The sequence below is a fragment of the Dreissena polymorpha genome, chromosome 16 (genome assembly GCF_020536995.1).
Source record: "Dreissena polymorpha isolate Duluth1 chromosome 16, UMN_Dpol_1.0, whole genome shotgun sequence".
Taxonomy (NCBI): domain Eukaryota; kingdom Metazoa; phylum Mollusca; class Bivalvia; order Myida; family Dreissenidae; genus Dreissena; species Dreissena polymorpha.
Genome location: NC_068370.1, coordinates 49,558,529 through 49,578,353, shown reverse-complemented (window position 1 = coordinate 49,578,353; position 19,825 = coordinate 49,558,529). Strand labels below are relative to the sequence as shown.

The window sequence follows — 19,825 nt, the reverse complement described above, 5'->3', positions numbered from 1 at the left end:
GGTCGTAATCTTTTTTGCACCACTGTCACTGATTTACTTTGCTTAAGTAACTACACTTGTAAAGCCAAGTTTAAATTCAAAAAGTTTGTCGAAAAAATTGAGAAAAATCAACCAACACTTCTGATCATTATACTTATGGTTAATTTAAGATGAGTTTTTAGAAGAGCCATGCAGATCTGATCGAATTTTAACCAAACTACTTATTTTGGTGTAGTGTAACCATCATAGACGGCGCTTTATATTGAACCGAAACTAAAACAAGGAAAATGCCAGGAAATACTGCGAAAGCAGCTGTATTGTTATCCGTGTTTTTAATGTCAATTGTGCACTGTGGTCATTCTGAAGAAGGCGTCTGCACAAAATCTGACGATGGTGTTAAATGTTCCGAAGATAACAGCGTGAGATTAACGCGATTGAATGGTGAACTGGTACGAACCACTATGCTACGTGTTCTTGTTTTGCATACATTCGTTTGATTCGTACACAGGCTTTGTCGTACCCTTAGTTATAAATTGGTACCACATATGTTATCTACATACTTTTTGTACAGACGACTTAGGAACGTCTTGATGCGAACATTTAATAAAAAAATTGATTTATATTGAAAGCAAAAATGTTTTCTGTCAGATTTGTCCAGTAGGTCACCAGTGTGTTTTTAATTTTACACCATTTTGGAACGATCTGTTAGGGGGGGGGGGGGTAAATTGTTAGATAAACAACAAACAAAAAACTTGCTAATCGCCTGTGGGCGGTAGCACGCCTTAGCAAAAATAATCTTGCGGCTTCATTATTGCTTTTCTAGTCTTATTTACACAAAAAATCGGGCGACCTTATTTTAGCTTTTCTGGGCTCGTAGGGCGACATCACGGGCGTAACAGCAAAATTATCGCTCTAGTTGCCCGTAGGGTAGTCCCTGCAGCAATTTAATATTTTTAAAAAGAAGAAAAATTGTACAAGGTCATCTGTGCAGAATTTCTAGAGGGTTATTATAATGCCCCGCCATAGACAGAGGGATCTTGTTTTGTCGTTGTCTGTCCGTCCATCTGTTTTTCCATCCGTCCGGAGCTTGAAACTTGGTATGAATATATATATGGATAAGAGGATGATGCACGCAAAATGGCATTGTACACCATCTGTAAATAACAGAGTTATGGCCCTTTGTATCTTGAAAAAATGCTTTTTTGAGTGTCACATATAACGCTAGTGTCCAGAAGCATTTTCGCGGGGGATATCAATTCAACGAATTTGCTTGTTTAAATTGGACTCATCAAATGAGAACAATAGATATAAACATTGTGCATTTAAAAGTATGTGTATCCCAATGTTATGACTGTGCTCCAGCTAGGATTTGAAAAGGGCAGGGGGACTGCGCAGTATTTTGTGAAAAGGGCACTTTTTAGCGCGTTGGCGTTTCTGGAATGCTTCCTGTTGCATGTTAATTTATATGTTATTAATAATTGTTAGAATATTTTATTCCCGTTATTATTAAACCATTAAAATATAATGTCTACAATGAGGATTAAAGTATAATTACAATGAAATAAGAGATTTTATGAATCATATGTTAAAAAATATATATATTTCTTTTTTAAAGGGCAGGGGGGGGGGCCCTAGAAAGGGCAGGGTGGGGCACCCTTCAATTCAGGCTTAGCTGGGGCACTGCTTAAAAATATAATTGATGTGGTTATTAGATTGTATAAAAATGCACAATTGAAACATGAACAAGTTTTAAACAGTTATAAGCTTTAATATATAGAAGCTTTTATTCAAAAGCTGTAAATTTATTTAATAGGTTGGAAATGTACAGACAATTACGGATGGTGACCGAAAACTTGAAATGAAAACTCTGAACATGAAGCCATTGGTCTTTGGTAAGCGTGATACATGTACTCTCTCATTCTCTGGGAATTGTCAAAGATATGATTGTCATCACATAATCCAGCATGTTTATGTCAAAGATATGATTGTCATCACATAATCCAGCATGTTTATGTCAAAGATATGATTGTCATCACATAATCCAGCATGTTTATGTCAAAGATATGATTGTCATCACATAATCCAGCATGTTTATGTCAAAGATATGATTGTCATCACATAATCCAGCATGTTTATGTCAAAGATATGATTGTCATCACATAATTCAGCATGTTTATGTCAAAGATATGATTGTCATCACATAATCGAGCATGTTTATGTCAAAGATATGATTGTCATCACATAATCCAGCATGTTTATGTCAAAGATATGATTGTCATCACATAATCCAGCATGTTTATGTCAAAGATATGATTGTCATCACATAATCCAGCATGTTTATGTCAAAGATATGATTGTCATCACATAATCCAGCATGTTTATGTCAAAGATATGATTGTCATCACATAATCCAGCATGTTTATGTCAAAGATATGATTGTCATCACATAATCCAGCATGTTTATGTCAAAGATATGATTGTCATCACATAATCCAGCATGTTTATGTCAAAGATATGATTGTCATCACATAATCCAGCATGTTTATGTCAAAGATATGATTGTCATCACATAATCCAGCATGTTTATGTCAAAGATATGATTGTCAACACATAATCCAGCATGTTTATGTCAAAGATATGATTGTCATCACATAATCCAGCATGTTTATGTCGAAGATATGATTGTCATCACATAATCCAGCATGTTTATGTCGAAGATATGATTGTCATCACATAATCCAGCATGTTTATGTCAAAGATATGATTGTCATCATGTCATCACATAATCCAGCATGTTTATGTCAAAGATATGATTGTCATCACATAATCCAGCATGATAAAGACTTCATGGAAAGTAAAAGTCTAAGGTTATATTATTTTGTTAATTACCAAAGACGGGCATTTTATAATCCAGACATGTGGAAATCTCATCACTTATGTGGGTACATTTTCTGTCTGAAAAATACATATGTGCTGTATACTTGCTTTTATTGTGTGAACATAATTTAAAATGTATAACTATCAATTCACAATCCTTGATGCATTTGTTCATGTTTACTTGATATGTACATGATACATTGTATGACCAGTATTATGCCTGCACAGCACATTCTGGTCATGACCTATTGTGGTATGGTATGGTGTGGTATGGTATGGTGTGGTATTGTGTGGTATTGTGGTATGGTTAGCTGACAAAGTAGCTCCCGACCAGACTGTCAGGCAAAACTGCAGCTTAGCTGAACGTATGTGGCATTAGACCCTTTTTTCACCATGCTAGTTAGTTTAAACCTATTTATTTTATCTCGATTGCATCGAAAACCTAAGTCTTATATAAACCCTCTCGAGTCCGTTTCCTGGGTCGAGAACCAGTACTTGGTGTCTTTGGGGGAGATCTAAAGAATGCTCCCACGGTGGGGATCTAACCCGTGGCCTCTCGGTCGCTAGGCGGACACCATATCCATTAAACTACGGTGACCATGCTAGTTGTATTTACATATGAACTTAAATTCGCAGAAATTGAGAATTTCCTAACTGAGGAGGAATGCGACTACATAAAAGCAGCTGCCGTGAAAACTGGTCTAGAGTCCAGTCAAACAATGGCACATTCCATGTCCAAAAACCAAAATGTTGACTTGATGGACTTAAACCATGATGGGGAACTGGATATTAAGGAGGTAATACAATTTGTGTTATTTCAGACATTAAATAAAACAAGTAAGAGCTATTTTCAGGGTCAGAATCTTAAGAAAAGTGTTTCAAATAATGGCTAATAGTGATGCACATATTAGTTATCTATGATAAAGCTTGATTTTAAAAGGAGTGGTTAGCTATTCTACTTCCCTCAGCATCAGCGTCCGAGCTAGGTTTAAGTTATTTGGTAAGCTAGTTTTTATGCCCCCTGGTAGGGTGGAATATAGCAGTTGAACAGTCCGTCTGTCAGTCTGTCTGTCAGTCTGTGCGTCTGTCCGAAAACTTTAACATTGGCCATCAATTTCGCAATATTGAAGATAGCAACTTTATATTTGGCATGCATGTGTATCTCATGAAGCTGCACATTTTGAGTGGTGAAAGGTCAAGGTCATCCTTCAAGGTCAAAAGTCATACAATACAATCCAAGGGAAGTAATGAGCTTAAAAAGGGAGATAATTTCTAAACCTGCCAAATGATATATTGAAATTTTATTTCAAAGCGGCGCAATAGGGGGCATTGTGTTTCTGACAAACACATCCTTTGTTCAGGAATGAATTGAGCAATTTCATTCAAACTTAGTTATGTTTTCCTCGTATTTAAATTGCCTCTGAGACCAAGTTTTGTAACTCTTGTTTGACAATGGTAAAATTAGATGCAATTTTACTCTTCGCAATTTACATATGCACTATATTGGTAGATAAAAGTTCTTATTTAAGTTAGTTTTTTATGAATAGCTTAAAGAGTTTTCTCAAACAATTATATCAAGACCTTGCAAGGGTTACATGTGGTGTTCATTAGGTCAAGGTCAGAGTAGCTCTTTAATAGACTGCTCCAATGCTTAAGCTTGTCTTGATATACAATGGCAGCATATGGCACATTAGACCCTTTTTCACATGACATGGCTCAATGAATATCTATTAAACACTTTTTTCCATTCATCTTACTTTATTTTTAGATGAAGATTACCATAGAGAATGGATATGATATCTTCCTTGAAAAAGAGGACATATTGGATATGTGAGTGCTATTTTCAAATATTAACTTGCTGAAAAAAATACACATACAAATTAATACTAGCTGTTATAATGAGCCCTTTGAAATTATAAACTGGTCAATTTTCTGGCTCAAATTTTACTTTTAAGTTTAAAGGGTCTTGTAAATTGTATTGCTTTCATGTGCTTGTATTAGACTTCAGGATTTAAAAAGTAGTAAATCTGCTATTTTTGATGACTGCAACATATTTTTTGAACATGAAGTTATTGTTTGCTTCAATATTTTTATTAATTGAATTATTCCTTTGCAATGTTTACAACTTTCAATAACAGTTACTTGCATTTCAATAATGAACGTTACGAATATATATTAATGTATGATATATATTTAATTTTTTGCTGCGCATGATATGCATCCCCATGTATTTATTATCAATATAATTATATATGGTAAAGTTGCCTAACAAAGTTGACTGCTTGACTGCATGTTATGTGCATGATGTTTGAAAGCTCATATTTAATTTTAGTTTTGTTTGAACATATTTATTTGAGCTTGATCGCATAGAAAGCCTAAGGCTTATTTGAAACACTGAAACACATTGAGTGTGTTTGTGTTTCCTGGGACTAGAACCAGTACCTGGTGTTAATGTTAATTGTTTCTTAATACAGTACAGCTTAAGCAAAACGCATGGTTAATTTGCTCTAGAAAAAGAATTTCCAATTTTTGCAATGGATTGATTTTGTATAACATGCTCATGGTAAGCTTTGTGGTCGCTCTTTTCTGTTGTGAATAGTGCATTGTGAATTGTGAGTTTTGACTTGTAAATTGTGAATTGTGAGTTTGTGAGTGAATGTTCTTTGTCACATGGTAATCTGGGACGATATTTAATGCACATGTGTTTGGCCCAGTTTTCTCAGAGACCTGCTCAAATATTTCCCTATCGACTGGAACTTGCTTAAAATGGTTCTGCTCAATAGAGCTGCAACGATTCACCAACAGCTCGATTCGATTTCGATTTCAGACACTCCGATACCGATTTTTTTCGATTCGATTCATCTTCAAACCTAGTTTTATCATATATTCACTCTTATGCCTAAAAATTAACATTTCTGTTTAAATGTGATTTCAATAAAACACATAAAAAAGAATAGCAAATTAGGACTCAATTTCAATATAAAAACTTCTGACTAGAAGATTGTGTTGATTACACAATAATAAAAAAAAAATAATAAATAATCATAAGAACGTATCTGGAATCAGTTGAATGGTAGTATTATCACTATTATACTTTTACCCAAACCGCATAAGCTTGTCTACCATTGTGCCATGACAGCATCACCTGTTACCTGTAGGACAAATCACATTCTCTAATAAACTAAACAAAGCTCCAACAGAAATAGAACTACATTTCTGGCTGGCGACTTGAGTAGTTGCACTTGTACGACCTCTTAGTGTTGCTAAATCAACGTTATGTTTGCGTTTGACATATTGCATTAGATTAGTAATTGAGCCGGACTGAGCGTACGCCACATCCGCGAAGCACAGTTTACACTTTGCTTTATCGGTAGGGCTACCATCCCGAAACCCAAAATACTGCCACACTTTTGATTTTAGCTTCTTAGGCGCATCTGATAATTTCAATTTGTCGGCAATAACTTGCTCAGCCATTTTGACGCTTTTTCCGAAAGTAGACCGTAACGGGCTTATTGATTGGATGACTAAAGTAATAAGCAACCAATCGCGCGCGTCGGTATTACAAGTAAAGATAGAAACTACACCTTCCTGTATCAATAGTCAGAATACAGCGCGCTTTTCGTATCTATGTATATATATGTATTTATGTTAAAGAATCGAATCAAATTTGGTAGGTTTGGTATCGTAATCGAATCGAAGCATTTCGAATCGATTTTCAATGAATCGGATTGAATCGTTGCAGCTCTACTGCTCAATTTATAATTATTGCTGCCATTGCAGAGAGAGTGGTTGCATTTATTCATATGCAACAATTATAATTATCTAGTTCTGAACTTGTGGTTGTTATGACACCTTATTGATGCTACTTAACAAGGGGTAAACAATCTGTCACCAAGCCAAATTTAACAAAATAAGCTTTTGAACACTCTGAAGGCCACAGTTATCACAAAACAGAACAATGGTATAAATACCTGCAAAAAAGTATAAAAATACTGCATATTTTATTGATTTACTTGCATGTTTACCCCATTATGTCCCGTATCAAGAGTGCTGATCTATGAAGCAGTCGCCTGCCTTAAGCAAACACATTGCTTTGTCCTGTGACTGGTTGGATAACACAGGTTGGACTGTAGATGAAATTGTATCTCAAAAACATACTGTTAATATCTAGTTGCCTCAAATTCAGTTTATATTTGCAAGCTAAACAAAGACCTGGATCCAAACTTGTGAATAATTTTAACTTTAAAACATCTTGAAAACCCATTCTTGGTCTTAGCACTTCCGTTTTGCTTAGGCTGTACTGTATGTGAGCTGCTCATTTTATTATACCCCCCCCCCCGCCATCAAAGTGAAAGGGGGTAAACTAAAATCACCATGGACATCTGTTTGTTCATTTGTCTCTCTGAAACACAAACTTGTCTGAAGGCATTCTAAAACTTATAATAACACAATTGCATTGATATTGTGCCTTACAATAAGTATCTATGCATGTTCCATTTTATCATACAACATAAATAATTTAAAAAAAACCTGAAGGTATGGCCCTGTTTATGTGGGATTGGGTCTTTGTTATCAGTTATGTTAAATACTTTAGTTTGTTGGTTGTTTTGTGCACAGTAATGTGTGTGATGTACTAATCATGTTATTATAGGTATAGCACGCTTGAGCTCGACACAAATGGCGACAGTGAGTCTGGTTTTGCACATCTGTATCTTAAGGAAATAACACTGCATTATAATTCTACATGTAAAAGTACAGTGTGTGTATTTGTTTAAATTATATCATTTAGCTTGTACATATATTTAGTTTTCTTAAGTTTTACAAATATTGTTTTAATTCATTCAATTAAGAAAGCATATGTTGCAAAAATATACTTAAAAAAAACGCAAGATTATTTGATTCTAATTTTAAATTAATTTGGAACTGAAACAACTATACTATTTACACAATTAAGAACAAATGTTTATATACATTTCTCTACGAGTACCGGTAAATGTAAATCTGTTCTGAATTATTAAATTCAAATGTTGGTATTTTGGATAACTTAGTTTTTCCTACAACATAAGTAGTTGTAAAAGACAGGTTTAATATAAATAAGGTTTTCTATGTCTGTCATGTAATTATTGAATAATAAAATGAAAATAAAAATAACAATACAATAATAATTATAATGATCACAGCTAAGAACATTAATTGACTGTAAGAAGAGTTTGACAGGCCTTAGGTAGTTGTGGTTATCAACAACATACTTGTTAGATTATTGTCAATTGGCTATAAATAATGTTAAAATCAAGTAAGAATAAGAAAGCCTGGTTTTCTCAAGAGTGGGGCTCATATTAAATATTAAATTAGTGTTCTCTTAGCCACTCATACCTTTTTTATGCCCCAGGTAGGGTGGCATATAACAGTTGAAGTGTCGGTCAGTCCGTCCGTAAGTCAGTCCGTCCGTTCGAAAACTTTAACATTGTCCATAACTTTTGCAATATTGTAGATAGCAACTTGATATTTGACATGCATGTGTATCCCAATTCTCATCGAGCTGCACATTTCACATTTGTGGTGAAAGGTCAAGGTCATCCTTCAAGGTCAAAGGTCAAATATATGGCTTCAAAGTGGCGCAGTAGGGTGCATTGTGTTTCTGACAAACACATCTCTTGTTTATTTAGCTTCAACATATGGTAAACCTGTTATGCAGCCTTTGGTTTTGTGTTGCCCTTCTTACGTGTGTACCCAAATATGTTTACCCACTTAACTTAAGCTCATCCTGTAAAAAGGAGTATAAATTTCTATTCAGCAAAGTAAAGAAGTCTTAGATAGAGTTCACATAAACTCACATCTGCAGTGTACATTCTAGAATGCGCTATTGAGCAATTCGCGCTTCATTTCTAAAGATCGCCCACATTTCCAGCATATGAGGGAGACAATTAGAGGGCTTTGAATGAGCGACAGCATTTGTAGGCATGCAGACAATACCTGCAGTAAAATCATACATAGGACGCATGGCGTAATTGCCATAAGTGCGTGGTGTTGTAGCAGTTTGTTGGCTTTGTTATACCTACCACGTAACTTACAAAACTGATGATGGCAAGCGGGCGTAATGCAGGTGGAAATTGTGCATTTCATGCATAAAATTGTCAAAACATTAATTTGAAACATCTTAAGCAGTTACGTTTAATTGATTACAAAAACTGAAAACGTTTTGTTGAATTCTAAAATGAGAGTTACTAAATTTAATATCTGAAACACAAGTCCAAATTTTATGTATGAAATAATATATCCAATCTCCTGACTTACTTGAGAACTAAACAAGGGGCCAAATTAAAAATCACTGTTACATAGTATAGATAAATGGTTTCCACAAAACAACTTACAAAAGAAAAGAGCTATTGAAATAAAACTTAAAAACCCATTAGACCCTTGCTTGTAGGTCAACGTTACATTAGTAATAAAGAAATGACCAAGTTCTTTGCTCAAAGATAGGAAAACAAACAAGCTTTAAAATAAAAGCAATGTCCTTTCTGTATGGGCTTGAAATCATAAAAAAATATGTTGCAAGTAGGGAGGATCAGTAACTATCCATATTCAATAATGCATTCTACTTTTCAGCACTTAAAGCTGTATTTTGTATCACCTACTTGTAATATACTCATAATTGCTAATACCTTTGACAATCTTTCATATTTACGTAATGATTATGAATTAGCTGTAAATAAAGAAGGTGTTGGTTTGTGCAACACAACTGACCCTGATTTGTTTCGATCTTTTTTGCTAAAATCAATACTAAACAAAAGAATGTTTAACAGTCAGATGTGGAATATTTATGCAATTCATGTTAAATTGGAAATACATTATACAAATAAATACGGAAAAAAAACATTTTGCTTACCTCACTTTTGCCTTTTTAGCTCACCTGATTGCTCAGGTGAGCTTTTGTGATCGGTCTTTGTCCGTCGTCTGTCCATCCATCTGTTCACATTTGTTCGTAAACACTATAGAGGCTACATTTCTTGTCCGATCTTCATGAAACTTGGTCAGAAGCTTTGTCCCAATTAAATCTCGGTTGAGTTTGAAACTGGGTCGTGCCGGGTCAAAAACTAGGTCACTAGGTTAAAAAAAAGAAAAACATTGTAAACACTGTAGAAGTCACATTTCATGCCCAATCTTCATGTAACTTTGTTAAAATGTGTGTCTTAATGATATCTTGGTTGAGTTCAAAAGTGGTTCTGTTGAAAAACATGGAACGCCAGTGGGTGGGGCAGTTTTCCCATTTTGGCTATTGAGAAACCTTGTAAACACTCTAGAGGCCACATTTCTTGTCCGATCTTCATGAAACTTGGTCAGAAGCTTTGTCCCAATGATAACTCGGTCAAGTTCCAAACTGGGTCATGCCGGGTCAAAAACTAGGTCACTAGGTCAAAAAAAGAAAAACCTTGTATACACTGTAGAAGTCACATTTCATGCCCAATCTTCATGTAACTTTGTCAAAATGTTTGTCTTAATGATATCTTGGTTGAGTTCAAAAGTGGTTCGGGTCCGTTGAAAAACATGGCCACCAATGGGCGGGGCAGTTTTCTTTATTTGGCTATTGAGAAACCTTGTAAACACTCTAGAGGCCACATTTCTTGTCTGATCTTCATGAAACTTGGTCAGAAGCTTTGTCCCAATAATATCTTGGCCGAGTGTGAAACTTGGTCATGCCGGGTCAAAAGCTAGGTCACAAGGTCAAAAAAAAGAAAAACCTTTTAAACACTGTAGAAGTCACATTTCATGCCCAATCTTCATGTAACTTTATCGAAATGTTTGCCTTAATGAAAAGTGGTTCCGGTCTGTTGAAAAACATGGCTGCCAGTGGGCGTGGCAGTTTTCCTTATTTGGCTATTGAGAAACCTTGTAAACTCTCTAAAGGCCACATTTCTTGTCCGATCTTCATGAAACTTAGTCAGAAGATTTGATCCAATGATATAAAATGCTCGATTCAGTTCGAAAACTGGGTCATGCTGGGTTGAAAACTAGGTCACTAGGTCAAAAAAAGAAAAACCTTGTAAACACTGTAGAAGTCACATTCCATGCCCAATCTTCTTGTAACTTTGTAAAAATGGTTGTCTTAATGATATCTTGGTTGAGTTCAAAAGTGGTTCCGGTCCGTTGAAAAAACATGGTCGCCAGTGGGCGGGGCAGTTTTCCTTATTTAGAGAAACCTTGTAAACACTCTAAAGGGCACATTTCATGTCCAATCTGCATGAACCTTGGTCAGAAGATTTGTCCCATTGATACCTTGTCAACACACTAGAGGCCATAGTTTTGGTCCAATAATGATGATACTTGACCAGGATGTTTTTCTTGATGATATCTATGCAAAGTTTGACATTGGGTCATGTGGGATCAAAATCTTGGTCAGGAGGTCCAAGTCAAAAACCTTGTAAACACATGTAGAATTAGCATTACTTGCAAATGTTTGCATGCAAAAAACCAATGCAAATAGACAGTACTCAATCAGAATTAATCATATGCTCACACTGCAAAAGTAAACAGAAGAGAACCAATCTAATATGCTCTAGAGTACTGAATGTTCAACTAAGCAATGAACAAAGGCTTGTAAAAAAGGTAAGCGAAATGGGGCCATCTTGGCCCTCTTGTTTATGCAAAGTTAATGGAAACAAATAACTTTTCTGGAACATATTTTGGTGTACTTTGTTCATATTTGGGTACTATTTTCTATCAGGTCTTTTGTGTGATTATTGTGGATGTTTATGTGTATTCTTTTTAGCTCACCTGATTGCTCAGGTGAGCTTTTGTGACCTGTCTTTGTCCTCCGTCTGTCCGTCCGTCCGTCCGTCCGTCGTCCACATTTGTTTGTAAACACTCTACAGGCAACATTTATTGTCAGATCTTCATGAAACTTGGTCATTGGGCGGGGCAGTTTTCCTTATTTGGCTATAGAGAAACCTTGTAAACACTCTAGAAGTCACAATTTTTGCCCAATCATCATGAAAGTTGGTCAAAACATTGGTTTTATTGATATCTCGGACGAGTTCGAAAATGCTCCAGATTGGTGAAAAACATGGCCGTCAGTGGGCAGCGCATTTTTCTCTATATGTATATAGTGAAAATATGTGAACACTCTAGAAGTCACATTTTTGGCCCAATTTTCATGAAATTTAGTCAGAACATTTGTTTCCTTGATATGAGAGTTGAGTTCGAAAATGGTTCCAGTCAGTTAAAGAACATGGCTGCCAGGGGGAGGGCAGTTTTCCTTATTTGGCTATAGAGAAACCTTGTAAACACTGTAGATAGAAGTCACAATTTTTGCCCAATCATCATGAAAGTTCGTCAAAACATTGGTTTTATTGATATCTCGTACAAGTTCTAAAATGGTCCAGATCAGTCCTTTTAAACACTCTAGAGGTCACAATTTTGATTCAGATTTTATGAATCTTGGTCATAATATTTATTTTTTTAAGCAAAGTTTATGGTAAGAGGGGTCTACTCAAAATATAGGTCACCAGGTCAAATCTAACAAAAACAAAATCACTCCATATGCCAGAGTTTTGGTTCAATAATGATGAAACTTGACCAGGATGTTTGTCTGGACAATATCTAGGTCAAGTTTGACGTTTGGTAAAGATTGAATGAACCGACTCCTCTCAGGTGAGCGAACTAGGGCCATCTTGGCCCTCTTGCTATAATGTTGTTTGTGGTGGAAATCTGGTTTTAGCTAACCCATGCTTAATCTGAGCTATTGTGTCAGGGGTCATGTGGTGTGTGGCAGTGCAGTGGGCATCATCAATTTTGGGGTCTTTAACCCTTTCCTTTATAGGAAGCAAAGTGAAAATTGCTTTTGCAATCAGCATAAAACCAGGACAGCCTGCAAGTAACTTGCAGTCTGTTCAGGTTTTATGCTGTTTGCTGCTCATCAACATCTAAGGGTTGGAAATGAAGCCTTTAAAACTTGAATCTGGTAAGAAAGGTCTTTAATTATACCCCACAAACAAAGTTTAGGGGGGTATATAGGAGTGAGCTTGTCTGTCTGTCTGTCGGTCGGTCGGTCCGTATTAAGTGTCCGCTCTCTAATTCAAGTTGTTTTCATCCGATCTTCACCAAACTTGGTCAGATGTTGTATCTAGATGATGTCTAGGGCAAGTTCGAATATGGGTCATGCAGGGTCAAAAACTAGGTCACAGGGTCACTAAGTGCGTTTTTAACATTCAGCATGGTGTCTGCTTTCTTATTCAAGTTGTTTTCATCCGATCTTCACCAAACTTGGTCAGATGTTGTATCTAGATGATGTTTAGGTCAAGTTCTAATATGGGTCATGCAGGGTCAAAAACTAGGTCACCGGGTCACTTAGTGCGTTTTAAAACATTGAGCATGGTGTCCACTCTCTTATTCAAGTAGTTTTCATCCCATCTTCACCAAACTTGGTCAGAAGTTGTATCTTGATAATGTCTAGGTCAAGTTTGAATATGGGTCATGCCGGGTCAAAAACTAGGTCACGGGGTCACTTAGTGCATTTTTTTACATTCAGCATTGTGTCCACTCTCTAATTCAAGTAGTTTTCATCTGATCTTCACCAAACGTGGTCAGAAGTTTTATCTAGATGATCTTAAGACCAAGTTTGAACATGGGCCATGCCAGATCAAAAACTAGGTCATGGGGTCACTTAGTACGTTTTACACATTCAGCATGGTGTCCACTCTCTATTTCAAGTAGTTTTTCACCACACTTGGTCAGAAGTTGTATCTAGATGATGTATTGGTCAAGTTCGAACATGGGCCATGCCGGGTCAAAAACTAGGTCACAGGGTCACTTAGTGCGTTTTAAACATTGAGCATGGTGTCCGCTGTTTTTTGTGAAGACAACATGCAAAATATTCTGTGTCAATGCGACATGTGGACTGGGGGTATTCGTCACATCTGTGACAAAGCTCTAGTTAAATTTAACTTTCTAGTGGACTACAATTGCATCAAAAGACACATCCAAGGGGTAAAAGGTTAACACTATAGAGTGACATTTTTATGTCCCTTTGAGAGAGATGCATTAAAATTGCTCTTGTCCGTACGTCTGTACATGTGTACATAAGTAATTACCAGGGCTTGTGTTTTCAAATTATCTATTACTATGAGATGGGTGTTGCTCAAATTGTAAAAAATTAATATTTTTAATATTTAGATGATAGGGAAGAAAATAATATTGGTAGAATTATGGCCTTTATGTTTGTTTTCACGGCTCAAATCCTGAGTTTATAACTACTCTTCAACTGGGGTTGAGATAATGTAAACAATATCTTTGTGAAACTTAGAAAGACCTTAGTTTTACTCTAGAGGCTTGATTTTTGACACAATTTTTTGATGAAACATGGTTAGAATGTTTATCTTTAATGTTAAGGCCATGTTTGAATCTGGGGCAATATGAATACAAAACTAGGTCACCAGGTCAAGTTATTGACAAATGGTTTATCTTGAACTTAGTCGAGCATCTAAGGGCCATCATAAATCACTTGTTGATTGCAAAATGTGTATTTTGTAAGGTTGTGCCAATTATGAATGTGAAGTAGGAAGGAGGTGTTGCCTTTCTATATATTTTTTTAAATGTAAACTATTTTCATGAAATTTTCATCAAATGATTTTATTCATGGATAGCATGTCATAAAGGCATAAGAAATTTACACCAATCGAAGTTTAAGGTCACGCTTAAAAGTGGAATATATTTTCATGTCTGGTCTATATGTCTCAGGATTTAGATGACACATGTGTTAAATGTTGATTAGTAAATGATTACAATGATCCAAGATGCAGAAGTTGTGAGGTGGTCACCACCACAAAGTAAAGACCACACTTGAAGGTCTTACTGATCACTTCCAAGATATAGCTGTTCTTAAAAAATTCTTCAGACCAATCATTGGTAATTTCAGTACAATTTTCTAAACCAAATCTTCTTTTTTTAAACAAATCAGTAAAACATAACATAATATGATCCCTGATTCTGGGTAAAAAATATTTGTAGTTATGGGTTGAGGAAGTGTGTTTTACTGTTTTACTTGACATGTAGTAGCATACAAACATTATTTTCTGGTTCTTACAGCGCACATCAGCCGAGAAGAGCTGAGTAAAATCAAGCCCAAGGATTTGTTCACTTACCTTCAGTAAGTTATATATGGATTTCACTTTGAAGAGTCCTATTCACATATGGGATTTTTTTTTTAAAGAAGAAGTAAAGGAAATAAAGGGCTTCAAGGATCTTGTTCCCTCATTTTACATTTTCAAACTAAAAATTTTCATGTTTTCCTATATTTCAAAAATAAATATTCATCATGTTTAAACAATCAAAATAGCAATCATGAGTTAGAAAAATATTTTTAAATATGTTGTTTATGGATACTTTTCAATTAAAATGAATACTCTTATTAAGTAGTGTTTGTCTTTTCATTTTATGGTTGAACCTTTGTAAACTCTAAACAAACTAGTTTTGTTTTAAAAACGCTGTTGAGTTTTGAAACCCGTATTGACCAGAGTTAGCATCTTAGATTTCGCTCCCAAAGGATACTGGTTTGAATTCCATCACAGACAAAGAAATAAATAATTTAACTCTTTTTTGCATTTATGAATTTTGATATTCTAAATAATTAGTATATTGTAATAACAATTTTTGGAAAAAAATGAAATCTTTTTACAGTCTATTTCAGATCTGGGTATAAAAATCATTATGTGAGGTCACTCATGTTTAATTTCTAGACTAAAACACACACCTTTTATAAGCCGACCTTTCATAAGTTCAGTAAATCAAAATGGTCTGTTGGTCAAAAATGCAAGTCTTACAAAGGGATTGTTGTGAAAGGGTGGGAAGCCTACCCAGCTTCTATAGCTGAATTGAACTTTCTGAAGGGTATTGGCTTGCCTTTCTATCAAGCCTTGGCATATAGCAGAATAATCCAGAGTTATTATATAACATACAAACTATTTTATATAAATTATTGCTTCTAAATGGTCTTTTATGACGTGTATCAGAAAACAATTTTTTGAAGTTCAAGGGTGCCATGCTTTACATATGAAACAAACACTTTGACTTTGAATATAAAGCTATGTGATTACAACTTGCCCACAAAGTCCAATATTCATTCTCTTTACAGTAAGGTGGGTAGCAGATCACCCAGAGAAGCACTCCCGCTACAGTAGCCAGGCATGGCTGGACTGGACAAAGTGGAGGATGAGGTGTATGAGAGGATACAGGAGAGGTGAGAGTGGGTGGGTCACCCTTGTTCCAGTGATGGGAAATGGTTGGTCTACCTTATTTTTAAAGATAGGCATTGGTTGTCTCCCTTGTTTCTATAGTAAGGAATGGGTTGTCTCCCTTGTGTTTATAGTAATAAATGGGTTGTCTCCCTTGTTGCAGTAGAATTTTTTTTATCTTTTATCTTATATTAACATTCAGATTAAAAGCTTAACCATTAGTTAATAGGCAGTCAATTTTTATGCCCCTGGATCGAAAGATCGGGGGTATATTGTTTTTGGCCTGTCTGTCTGTCATTTATTCATTGTATGTTTGTGTCCCAAAACTTTAACCAAAACTTTAACCTTCATTCAAGTTTTCAAGTTGTTGTGTACAATATTTCATGTAATTAAAAAAAAATCAGTGTCTCTTTGATAACCATATCATTAGTAATACATGACTGTATAGTATTCTGATACTGTTTCAGGACAGCAAAGGTTACACAGATGCCCATAGAGTTGATACGTCTCAGTGATGTACAGGTAGGTCACATGGAGCCCCAACAAGAGAAACATGGGCCTCTATCCAGATATGACCCTGCATCAGTCTACTCTGTTGAGTCATCATGTTAAACCTTACATAACTTTATATAAGACTGTGCAAATGGGTTCATATGCCATGAGATCCATGCTTGCACTATGTGGCACATTTGCTATATCAGAGACAAGATATTAAAGAAGCATTGTGCTCAGCCCTTCAGTCTGTCAGTACTAAATTGTTTGTTGAAGATGTCTTATAGATACAAACAGTTGACAAATTTAGTTCATTCTGATTTTTAGCTCGGCTGTTTCAGAGAAAACCTGAGGTATTGTCATAGCCAGCGCGTCGTCAGCCGTCCGCCGTAGGCGTCGTGCTAAATCCTTAATATTGGCTCTAAATCAAAGTGCTTCCACCTACAACTTTGAAACTTCATATGCAGGGGTTCTGAATATTTAAGAGTCTAATTGTCCACGGACAAGTTGGACCCACAAATTCACTTGTCCGTACCAAAGAAGTACTTGTCCGTACTTTTAAGATAGATAAAGGAAAGGTCATTACTAATTAAGCAAATAATACAAGCATACACTTTTGTTAACTTCTATTTTAAATTATAAACATAGTTAACTAGAAAATTGAACAAAAAATACAAGCAAGATGTGGCATATAATAAGATCACGTTTAAGTCACAACATGATACTAGTCTTATTTATAAGATGCGCAAAGAATTTAGAGATACTTTTTATGTGGGCTAAATTCTTTGGAACTCCAAATATTACCAATTTAAAAAGTAGCTTAATATTTGAGAGCGTAAACAAGTTCGACTAACATGATACATGTACCATCTCGGATATTTAATAATCCAACATGACTACACAATTCACTTGAAATAAAATAATATTTAATAATCTCAACATGACTACACAATTCCATTGAAACTAAATAATCTCCGTTAATTATAAGTATATAATTATCCGCTAATAAAGGAAACTCCTTACGAAGTTTACATTTACACACATCGGGCAACGTTTCAAGCCAAGGAAAATCAATTAGCCGAGACTAAAAAAATTCTCGTTTCCCCGCTTGGCGCCGTGTGTTTATCATATTCATACTTGGCTTTTCTCTTCTTTTCCGACGCCGAACTGATTTATCATTGGTCTGAGTAGCGTCATGGCTAGACGTTGAAGTGGTTTTATTATATAAAAATCGAATGCAGGTCGTTGGAACATTATGCGGCCATTTGCAATGTATGAAAAGTGGTTATCGTAAAATTTCTTATGCGTGATTGGCTGTTGCTATACACATGTGTGCTGGTTTCTCTATTAAAACAGGGACATAGGTCCCTGATTAAAATGTTTTCTTATGCGTGATTGGCTGTTGCTATATATACTCGTGGACTTGTTTACCACATTAAATAATTATTATCGGAAAATAACATACCTCCAGTTAAAAAAGTGTGCTAGTCCGCAGATTAATCATAAGCTATTTATATAAACTTCGTTTTTTATTTTCGAAAAATATTGAAGTTTCGTTCTCAAAACAAATTTTACCACAGAAATTTTACTTGTCCCCGGACAAGCCAGCTTTCAAAAACTGCTTGCCCGGAAGGGTAAATTGACGACTCGGACAACTCGGACAGCATATTTCAGAACCCCTGATATGTAGATGCACCTTGATGAGTTATACACGCCACACCCAATTTTGGGTCACTAGGTCAAAGGTCAAGGTCACTGTGACCTCTAAAAAAAAAAAAATCTGATAAGCTTTCACAGCCGAGCGTTGGCACCGGTTAGGCGATGCTCTTGTTGTACAATTCTTCAGACACTGTTGTCTGTCCTGTGTCATGTGAAAACAGAAATAGGTCTTATTCCACATGAAGCCAGTGTAGCTCCAGACAAACCTGGTCATTGTTGCAGTCTGGTTAGGAGCTATGCTATCCTCAAATGAGACCACAAACCTATGCTTGACTAAAGGGACAGCGGTTTCATATTGCAAAGGACCCATGATGACATGGCTAATATTCGCTTAAAATAGTTATTTTTCAAGTTTTTATGTTTTAAAACACTTTCATAAACATTTTTTCGGCCAACCTTGGAAATAATAATATAAGTAAAGCATTTATTTAAATAAATGATATTGAAAATCTTTTTTAAATTGACTTTGGTTATTGTCTTACCTCTCATATTATGCCTTTGAAGGCATTGTAAACTTTGGAGTTTGACCCCCAGGTTGTAAGATACGGCATTGACGGCCACTACAACGCCCACACAGACTCTTCTCCACTGGACGAACATGTGCCGTGCTGTCAGGAGGGGAACAGGAGAAAGTGCAGAATCTGCAGGTTGGTGGCTTGTCTGAAATGCTGCGGTTTATCATACAATCATACAATTTAACTCTTTCATTGCTGGAACCGAATTTTGAAGGCCTTTGCAAACAGTTTGGATCCAGATGAGATGCCACAGAACGTGGCATCTCATCAGGATCCAAACTGTTTGCTCTTCTGATAGTATTCGCTGAAAAAAAATCGAAGAAAATGCTAATTTTAGAAATTCAGCATACAACATTTTAGCAGACCACAATTTCCCAGCATGCAACGGGTTAATTGAGCCTTGCTCTAAGAAAACAATTCTGCATGTGCATAAAGTGTCGTCCCAGCTAAGCCTGTGCAGTCCTTGAGCTGTAACGATTCAGTTCGATGCATCGAAAAACCGGTTCAACGCCGCCGATTCGATTTCATACCAAAACGGCCAATTTCTATTCGATTCACTGCAATCCCGATTGATCCGCATTTTAAACCTTACTTTCTTAATCAGTCGTCTAAACTTTCTTGTCATTTGTAATATGTCTTGTGACTGGTCAGTAGCCAATATGGCATCCAATGAATGAATGAATACAACGTGAGCATTACATCAGCCGGTAAAATGGCTTCTTAAACCACGCTGATAGACGCACCGTCAAAATTAAACTCAAAAGTATGGGAACATTTTGGGTTTTGCGAAGGTTCTGATGCAAAGGCAACTGCAAAACGTGCTTCGTTGACGTAAGTTGCAATCAGTCAGTTGGTTTGTTTACTAAACTGTGTGCATTCTGTTAAGAAGTCAACTGGAAGTTGTTTATATACTTACATGTTTGTTTTTGTTTTGTTTTTCTGTTAACACAATGTTATACAGTGTGTATTATTGTTATTTAAGAAGAAGTTCAATGAAATTTGTTACTTATAAAACAA

The 19,825-nt window shown here is 35.7% G+C and overlaps 1 protein-coding gene and 1 long non-coding RNA gene across 2 annotated transcripts; both read left to right on the top strand.

Moving 5' to 3' along the window:
* The first annotated feature begins 235 nt into the window (after positions 1-235).
* On the top strand, positions 236-15,002 carry LOC127861840 (transmembrane prolyl 4-hydroxylase-like). The gene is made up of 6 exons (XM_052400520.1): positions 236-428; positions 1,793-1,871; positions 3,493-3,653; positions 4,625-4,686; positions 7,508-7,542; positions 14,938-15,002. Exons 1-6 carry the CDS (start codon positions 267-269, stop codon positions 15,000-15,002), a joined length of 564 nt encoding a protein of 187 aa, XP_052256480.1. The 5' UTR covers positions 236-266.
* A 987-nt stretch (positions 15,003-15,989) lies between these two features.
* LOC127861381 (uncharacterized) lies at positions 15,990-18,942 on the top strand. Its single transcript, XR_008040188.1, has 3 exons — positions 15,990-16,087; positions 16,550-16,604; positions 18,828-18,942. It is a non-coding gene; the product is annotated as an uncharacterized LOC127861381 (long non-coding RNA).
* Positions 18,943-19,825: the final 883 nt, after the last annotated feature.